Genomic DNA, 9917 nt, shown 5'->3' on the forward strand with positions numbered 1-9917 from the left:
TTTCCTGTGGTTTGGGGATGTTTTGGGGTCACCCAGAATGATTTTCTTGTGGTTTGAGGTTTCTTTTGCATCACCTAGAAGGATTTTTCTGTGATTTTCGGCTCTTTTGGGTCACCTAGAAGGGTTTTCCTGTGGTTTGGGGTTTTTTTAGGGTCACCTAGAAGGATTTTCCTATGGTTTGGGGTTCCTTTGGGTGACCTAGAAGGGTTTTCCTGTGGTTTGAGGTTTCTTTTGGGTCATCTAGAAGGATTTTCCTGTGGTTTTGGGCTCTTTGGGGTCACCTGAAAGGGTTTTCCTGTGCTTTGGTCTCTTTTGTCTCACTTAGAAGGATTTTCCTGTGGTTTTGGGTCACCTAGAAGGGTTTTCCTGTGGTTTGGGTTAGTTTTTTTGGGTCAGCTAGAAGATATTTAGACATTCCAGCAGAAATTCAAGGATTTCCTCCTTGCATGAGGCTGCTCCTCCCCTGTCCGTGTCTTGGAGCAGCTCAGCCTAGCAAAGCTGGGCTCTGTGGAAGTTAAGACCGAGCTTTTCTGGCTTCAGGTTTTGCTCCACAATTCCCACAGACAAACCACCCAAGCTGCAGGATAAAGGACAACAGGAGCCCCGGGGCCTTGGGAAAATCTGCATTCCTGGAGGATGCAATCAGCGATGTCTAATTAAGCAGGAGGGGGAAAAAATCACTGGCTCAGCCCTCACAGATGGCACAATCCTGAGTAATCCACCAGCTCTGGGTGTAATTAAATCAAAATATCTGCAGGGCTCGAGCTGGTGCTTCCACATGGCCTGAGAAAGATCTCCTAAAGCCAATTTATATTCAGATTTACAAGTGGTGATAAAGGGAATGACCGTGGAGGAGCCGCTGTTTTCCTCCTCGAATAAAGGAAAAAGCTGTCGTTTCCAAGTGGAATCCAGTCTATATTCAGCTTTAATCCCAACATCCTCTTGTAAAGTTGCTAAAGTGTGTTGTGGAAAGGGGGAAAAAAATAGTCTGGAGTTGAAGAAATAGTAAATCCTCTTGGTAAAGCTGTTACGGGGGATTTTGTGTGAAATGGGAAATGGGAAATGCTTCACAGTGTTGGTGTTAAGCTCCACCAGGACACGGGGCTGTAACACAGACTTTCTGACAGACTTTCTTCACCACCTGAAAAGCAGGATCAAAGTTTAAAAATCACTTTTTTTTCCACCATAAGTCAATTTGGGATTTGATCTCCCCACAGCAGAGATTTCGGTGCTTGGTTCCTCATAAATTGGAGTTATGATGTCAACATCCTGAATTAACAATCCTGCTTCAAATGTTGCATTTCATCTGCATTTAATCAAAGTTTTTATTAAAATCTCAGGGTTTAATAGGCAGAGAGCTCTTGGTGGGTGTTTCCAAACCCTTTCAGTGAAGTTAGAGCAGAATCCATGGGAATATTTGTGGTTTCTTTCAGTTTTTAATTCCAGTTTTTCAGCCCACCTTTTGTTCCCTTCCTTTTTATGGCCTCTCTCACTTTTAGTGGGAGATTCCCTGCCCATGGAATGGGATGAGATTTAAATCCTTTCCAACCCAAGCCATAAATGAAAGTGGGGGCCCCATTTCCATCCCCCTCTTTTTTAAAATAAAAATCCATTAAATAAAATTTTTTAAATTAAATTTAAAAGAATAAATTTAAAATAATATACATTTAAAAGAATAAATTTAAAATAAATTAAACTAAAATTTAAAAGAATAAATTTAAAAGAATTTTAAATTTATATAGAATAAATTTATATTTATTAGAATAAATTTAAAATAATAAATTTAAAATAATGGAAACTTAAAAGAATAAATTTAAAATAAATTAAACTAAAATTTAAAATAATAGAAATTTTAAATAATAAAATAATAAATTTAAAATAAATTAAAATAAAATTAAAAATTAAAATAAAATTAAAAATAATAAATTAAAAATAATAAATTAAAAATAATTAATTTAAAATAAAAATTAAAATAAAATTTAAAAGAATCAATTTAAAAGAATCAATTTAAAAGAATCAATTTAAAATAATCAATTTAAAATTAAATTTAAAATAATAAATTTAAAATAATAAATTTAAAATAAATTAAAATAAAATTTAAAATAATAAATTTGAAATAAATTAAAATAAAATTTAAAATAAAATAAAAATGGAATTTTCTACTGATTTAAATGGTGGCAGCTATGAGCATCCCTCACACTTCAGGTTTTACACCTGGATTTCTGAGCCAGAGGAGCTGTGGAAAGGAAAATATAATTATCATGGGGCTTGCTGAGCTAGGGAAAATATTGAGTTAAATGTATTTAAAAGTTGTCACTTCCTAAAAATGATTAAAGGATAAGTTTAGCTGGTGCTGCTGGGTAAATCCAGCTCCACCAAACCCATTCCAGCTCTGCTGGAGCATTCCTGCCTTTGGGGCTGCTTTAGGAATTGTGGGTTCTGCTGGATTTGTGCACCCTGAAGGAATCCCAGTTTATCCCAGTTTATCCCAGTTTATCCCAGTTTATCCCAGTTTAGGGAAAGCTCCTTTTCCCTCTGAGGGAAAACTCCCAGTTGGTCCAGGGAGGTTTTCCAGGATTTCTTCAAGGAGAGGGGTGGAAATGAGGCTGCAGCCACTGAGTGATGGAGCAAGGAAAGACAAAATCTTGAGGGGTGTTTGTACATTCAGTTTTCCCCTTCATCAGGGATTTAATTTGATTTAATTGCCTTTTTCCCCCCCATTCTCATAAATAAATGAAATAAAATGGTGCCTGGGATGGGAAGGAGTTTTTACTTTTGCAGCTTAAGAAGATGCTGGGTGTGGTGCAGGGTTTAAGTGCTGCAGGAGGTTATTGATTAATGAAATTATCATTATTGATGAAATATAAATAAAATATTTACAGTTTAGCTCCAGCTGAGTGCTGCTCCATAGGGAAAACAGAAACGGAACTGATTTATCCCTTTTTGGGTTTTTTTCCCCTCAAGATGTTTCTGTAGTTCAGGGGCAGGAACCTCTGAACTAGAATAAAACAATATATATATAATTATAAATCATTAAGTGCTTTAAGCACAGGCTGGGGGGTGGAGGGAGAAGTGATGTCAGTTCTTGGTGTGAAATTGCCTTCATCCCTCCCTGGCTGCTGCTCAGAAATTCACTGCCACTCCACCAGCTCAGGGGAAATGGGGAAGTGACAAAAATTTCTATTTTAGGCCCAAAATTTTATATTATAGAAAATATAAAATATAACAAATATATAAATAAAATATAATAAGTATATAAATAAATATATAACTAAAATATAATAAATATAAAAATAAATATAAGAATTATATTAAAATAAATATAACAATATTATCTATTATAATATATAATAATTCTATATACAATATAATATATATAATTTATATAATATAATATATATAAAATATGTATTATATTATATTTATATTATATAGAATATATGTTTTGCATTAATATAAAATTTTATATATTATAAATATATAATATGTAATGTATAATATATTACATATAAAATATATAAATACAATATATAATACATATTAGATAATTGATAATATATAAAATATAATATATATAATATATAATCTAATATACAATATATAATACATCATTATTATATATTATATATTATATATAATTAATATCTAATATAAAATACATAATTTAAACAATAAAACAATAGTTATGTAAGATATTGTATATTGTATTTTATTATATTATTGTATATATAATTATATATTGATAGAAGATGTATTTAAATGTTTTATATTGTTTTTATTATATATTGTTATCTGCTTCATAACAATATATTATATATTATTACATATAGCAATATATTATATATATTATATATATTTTTATATACTATTTTATATATATAAAAATCTCTATTTCAGACTATATTTAAGGATGCTAATAAAGACTGGGACAACAGATTCACTGTGACCCAGTAGTCACTGACAAACACATCATCATAAAAAACACATTTAGGTGCATTTTGCTAAAAAAACAGTTGGTGCTTAACAATTTTTATCAATCACAGATCAAATCTGCCCTCCCAGGATGGGGAACTGTGCATATTTTTAAAAATTCATAAGAATTCTGTGCCAGTGTTTGGAGTAAGAATATTTTTGTGCTGACAGGGGCAGTTTGAGTTGGACAAAGATTTATTCCAGAGGCGTGTCAGAGATTCCAAACTGCGTGTTCTGATGGAATCTTCTGATGGATTCTTCCACATTGAAGCAGTTTCATGAAACATTTGGAAGCAGCAGTTGAGTGGAAGCTGTGGGCAGAGTGGGCTTTTATCTCAAATTTACCTTTCTGACCCCGTTTTGGTGGCGCTGCCTCTCCCAGAGGTGCCAACGTGAGCAGGGCAAGGGAATTTTTTGGCATGAGCGAATATTCAGTTCCTAAAAGAACAGGGGCAGGTGTTTGTGGAAATGAATATGGAAAACAGGAGGGGGTTTTGAGTTCCCTGCAACAGCCCTGGCGGGCTCAGATTTGGAATATTTGACTGGAATCCCCAAATCCCCGTAAGCCAGATCTTCCCCCAGCCCAGCGGGAAGGAGGAGTAGGATGTTTTAATGCTTCTTGTCACTGACAAATTCCCCAAATCCTGGTTGAACAGGGAGATCAGGCTGGGAGTTGGATTTTTGTTGTGTTTGTCAGCTGGGGAGAGCGTTGGAAAGGAGCTGGCAGGACACAAGGATCATCCCTGGGGTGAGGAATTCCAAGGGTGAAGTTTGTTCTGCCACCTTTTCTGAGCACCAGCACCAAGTTAATCCCCCCTAGAGCAATAAACATTCATGGGAACCCTCTGGAAGAGGAAAATTTGGATAAATCTCCCTCCTGTCTGCTCCCTGAGGAAGAAATTGTGGGGTTTTGTGTCTGCAGGGGAAGCTGCACGACCCTCAGCTGATGGGAATCATCCCCAGGATCGCACACGACATCTTTGATCACATCTACTCCATGGACGAGAACCTGGAGTTCCACATAAAGGTAAATGTGGAGTGACACGTTATGTAAAGGCTTGGAAGTGGCAGGAAGCCCGTGGGAAATCTGTCTTGGGATGTTCTGTGGGCTTGGGGTTTGGATTTTTTCCCTCCATCCCTTTTTTACAGTGCAAATTCCAGTATTTGTTAGTGAAATCCTAGAAATCACCTCAAGCAACTAGCTGGATTTTTTTTCTGGAGTGCGTGTCCGGCTCAGGTTTGCTGAAACCACCCTTTGGGCAGCCAAATATTGATTTTCTGCAGCTCCTCCAGAGACTGGAGCCTGCTGGTTCTGACCAAAAATACCATGGAGCCACAGGACATTTGGGAAAATCCCGACATCCATCTCCAGGATGAGGGATTGAAAGTGGGGAAAGGTCCGGCAACCCATGGAAGGATGTTCAGAAGTGATTTTTGAATTCCTGGTGCATGGGGCTCCTTCTGATGGTGGTCCAGTGTTTTTCCATGTCCTTCCCTTGATCCCAGCCATGTGAGCTCCCAAATGTTTGGGATTGACCTTTAATTCCCGCTGCCCATCCGGGGTCCTGGGGAGCTCTCAGCTGTGGGGGGCTCTGCTCCATCTGGCAGAGCTGGGGTCAGGCTGCGGCTTCTTTCCAAGCAGACTTCAGTAAAATCACCATGGATTGCAGGGAAAAGGAGATTTCTGTGTCATCCCTGCCCCAAAACTAAACCAGAGCTAAATATTTGAGTAGCTGAGCACATGTAGATGTGAAGCCACTGTCCCTTCTCCTGCTGAGAGCAGAGCTCCCTGTCCTTTTTGTGCCTTTAGAGATAAGTGACTTTTTAGTGCTGTTTGCATTAAATCCCTTGGAGTGCTCCCAGGGGAATATTTGTGTGTTTATTTTAATCATCTTGTACCTCTGAACCAGCTCCTGGAAGGGCTCAGCTCTGTATTGGGTACAAGGAGGTACAGACAGAAGAAATATTACAAATACACCATGAAATACAGAGGCATTGGACTGTAAAATACAGAGAAGCCCCTCTGAATTTCCACACTGATTCCCTCCTCTGGAAAGCTTTCAGTGGCTGCTGCAGTTCCACACAAGCAGCCCTTGGGTGCTGACAGATGGGGACCCCAAGCTGCAGGAAATTCCTGGCCTGCCCCATAAATCCCGGGATTTTTCCAGAGGTTTCCCAGCAGAGCTGAGGAATTTCTCCCAGGAAAGCTCCCTGGGCAGCAGGGACAAGGAGCTGTCAGCGAGAGAAATGTTCTGGCAGGGTTTAACCAAACTGGCACACTCAGGACTGGACCAGCACTAGAAATTAATAATAAAAACATTTTTTTTCCCTCTCCCTCTCTGTTTAGATATCCATTTAGAATTTGGTCTCTGCTCTGTAGGAGTGTTGGTTTTTGATGTAAAATATTAAGTCTGGCCTAACTGGGCTGTTGGAATCAGCTGGTCCAGAGAAGAGCTTTAAAAGAAGAAGGCAAAAATGCAAAATATATCTGTATTTAATGGCAGTTTTACCTGGAAAGTTCAACTCATCTGTATAAAAAGCCCAGACATTATTTTTCAGATGAGAGAAAATGAGACTTTACCAGGACTAAACCAGGAGTTTATTGACATGTGCTAAATAATCTGGATAAACATCTGGATAAACCTTAATTAGGGAAGGGTTAGGCCTAGTCCCTTCACATATTTCTGTTTCCTCTGTGAGTCAAATCCCCTTTTATTAAGGAACTCATTCATTCCATTGTTCTCCTCTCTTTTCTTTTTGTTTTTTGTTTTTTTTGAGGACAATTGTTTCTCTTTGTTACAGCAAATCTCATTTTCATTTTCTTCCTTGGATTTGAGTCAAGGCAGAACTGTCACATGTGCTTCATTTAAAAGTTTATTTTAATATATATTGCTGAGGCTTGTGGAAATTGTAATGGTAAAGGTGGTCTCTGGTTTTTGGGGGGGGTTAAAACCAATTTTTACAATCCTCAAACCTGACCCTGCACAGATATGGCAGGAGCTGCATTGATTTGATTCAGTTCAATATTTTTTCTCAATTTTTCCTATTTACCAAAAATAAATTAAAAAAAAAAAAGATAAGGTTTGCCTGCAGGGTTTTTTTTTTGTGTACTTTCCTGATGAATCATTGATAAATGGAGGGAGATCAATGGCTTGTAAATCACTCAAGATACAAATGTGTTCCCGTGAAAGATGGAATTCAAACTTGTGTGGGAGGCGGGGTTTTATTTTTAGTTTGGTGCTTTGACAGTGATGGAAACACAGAGACAGCAAGACATGAAATCAGCAAGGTTTAAATCTGTGATATTTGTGATTATTTAATTAGGTTTCCTACTTTGAGATCTATCTGGACAAAATAAGGGACCTGCTCGATGGTAAGTTCTGTGTTTCTTACGTGGCTGCCTTGGCTTCATCCAGAGCTTGGAACCAAAGCCTGGGAGGAAAAAGTGACTTTATTTGGGAGGGGATTAAATTTAAACCTGAGAATGTTGCAGTTCCAATCATCTGATGTGTCTCCTGTGCACCTGCCCCTGCAGAGCACGCGCTTTGCTGTGAATTTCACAGCCCGCCAGGCAGGGCTGGGCCTCCTTGGCAATGGGTGTTCTCCAAGGAAAACTGATTTAAAAAGGCAGGGGGTGCTTTAGAATGATCTGTCAGGCAGTCTGGTGGGGAGGAGCTGCTTCTTTCACAGCTCACGGCTCTACCTCTGCGTGTCGAGCGTTAATAAAAGTGGATTTTGGTAATTAGTGTGAGGACAGAAATGGCTGCAAATGTAAAAATGTCTGCAAAGGTAGAAATATCTGCAAATGCAGAAATGTCTTTAAATGTAGAATTGTCTTTAAATGTAGAAATATCTGTAAATGTAGAAATGTCTGCAAAGGTAGAAATGTCTGCAAAGGTAGAAATATCTTTAAATGTAGAAATGTCTGTAAAGGTAGAAATGTCTTTAAATGTGGCTCTGATCTGCTCTGAATTCCAGGCTGCTCTCCTGTCTCTTCTGCTTTGCCAAAGCCCAGCTTAGTCTGGGTTTATTTAATTCACCCAAGCAATAAACAAAAGCTTTTGTGCCCCAAAGTTAAATTTCAATGAACAGGTCCAAGACTGACAGAGCAGGAAGCAATTTCTGTGTGTTAGGAATGCTGGAGGTTTATAAGGAGTGGGGGATGCTGATCTCATTTACAAATTCCCATCCCCAAAATGTGTCTGTCATGCCTGGAGCTGACACTTTATTTATTACCTCTGCATTATTCCTGATGATCTCCACGTCTTTCTCCAGTGTCAAAGACAAACCTCGCTGTACATGAAGATAAAAACAGAGTCCCCTATGTTAAGGTAAAAGAATAATTTCATCTTCAGCTTTTCATTCTTTCCCACAAATGCATTTCTTTACAAATTTCCATTTGCATCCACTGTCTTTGCTGAAATAATTCAACCCCTGTTTGAAGCCTTGAAATGTTTGAGTTGTGTTGGTTCCTGGGTTTAAACAAGTTTCCTGAAATATTAATGGGCTTGAATCGTGTTTGTTTTATTCTCCTGACTTTGAACGTTGCCATTTTGTTAGGATGCTGTTAAATTTTAAGTATTCATATTCCCCTTTCATGTCAGATATGAAAGGGAACAACTTGAGGAATTTTGTTCTTTAATATTTTGCAGCATGGATGCTGTAATCTTCAATAGTTCAGAACAGATTGGTTGGGTTAGGAATTTGTTTTGTGACTTTCTGGGCCCTCACTTGAATGCAATATGTTTGATATGAACATATGTGAGCCTAAATAATGTATATATAATATTTTTCTGTTTATTCTCAGCTCGAGGAGCAAAAAGAAATTGATAAAATAATTTATTAAGTAATATTGCGTTGGGAGAGAAGGACTTTGCACTTTGCCTTGTAATTTGAGGGAGAAAATTTGGTATGAAATCCAGCCCAAATTAAGAAGATATATTGTATCATTCCATGTTTTCTGTGGAAAATTTCATGCTGTGTGTCCGGATTTCACTGTGGAAAAAAAATGGTTCCCAAATTTCCCCTGGAAGTCACCCCAGGGCGGGTTTGGGTCCGTTGCCTCTCCGAGGAACCCGTGGGATCCTGGTTCTCCTGAGGATTGTGTTCCTTGTGCTGAATTCCTGATTCCCCCTTGCCTGTCCCCAGGGCTGTACAGAAAGGTTTGTGTCCAGTCCTGAGGAAGTGCTGGATGTCATCGATGAAGGGAAGGCCAACCGGCACGTGGCCGTGACAAGTGAGTGTCCCTGGAATTCTCTGGAATTCTCTGGAATTCTCTGGAATTCTCTCCAGAGGGGTTCCCAAGGGATTTATTGCTCCCTCCTGTCCCTCAAGGACCTGGAGTCACTTTGTGGGTGATTTCACGCCGCTGGAATTGCGGCAATTTCAGTTCACTGGCCGTGCTCTTGTGCGGAGGCTCCGCCGACCTTCAGCTCCCAACCGGGAATCCTGGCTGGCATTAAATGGCATTTATTAATTTAAATTAATTTAATTTATTAAATTAAACATCACAGCAGGGATGGGTGCTCAGGGTGGAGATGTTTTGGAATGATAAGGAGCTGAAATGATGCAGTTACATTTTCCTTTGGGCTGTAATTCCCTGGTCCAACAGCAGCAGGGCTCTTCCCAACCTCTGCATGTTTATCCCAGCAAAGCAGGGCCTTGGATTGGGTTCCAGTGATGGCAAAACAAATGAATCTTCAGGAATTAAACCCCAAAATAATCCAGACTTGTTGATTTTGTGTTGCATGAGTGGGGATTAAAGGACCTCTTCCCAAATTTATACTGGGAGATGTCCCTGGTGCAAGCAGTGGATTTGGCAGAACCTCAGTTTATAAAATAAAATAAAATAAAATAAAGTTATATTATATTATATTATATTATATTATATTATATTATATTATATTATATTATATTATATTATATTATATTATATTATATTATAT

General features: G+C 38.1%; 1 protein-coding gene across 1 annotated transcript in view; it reads left to right on the plus strand.

The window, feature by feature from the left end:
- KIF5C (kinesin family member 5C) overlaps nt 1–9917 on the plus strand; it is a 66280-nt gene that overhangs the window by 21474 nt on the left and 34889 nt on the right. The window contains exons 4-7 of the mRNA XM_015634826.2: nt 4895–4999; nt 7297–7345; nt 8248–8303; nt 9121–9208. Coding sequence (XP_015490312.1) covers nt 4895–4999; nt 7297–7345; nt 8248–8303; nt 9121–9208 — 298 coding nt within the window. The remainder of the gene's footprint in view (nt 1–4894; nt 5000–7296; nt 7346–8247; nt 8304–9120; nt 9209–9917) is intronic.

The sequence above is a fragment of the Parus major genome, chromosome 7 (genome assembly GCF_001522545.3).
Source record: "Parus major isolate Abel chromosome 7, Parus_major1.1, whole genome shotgun sequence".
NCBI lineage: Eukaryota > Metazoa > Chordata > Aves > Passeriformes > Paridae > Parus > Parus major.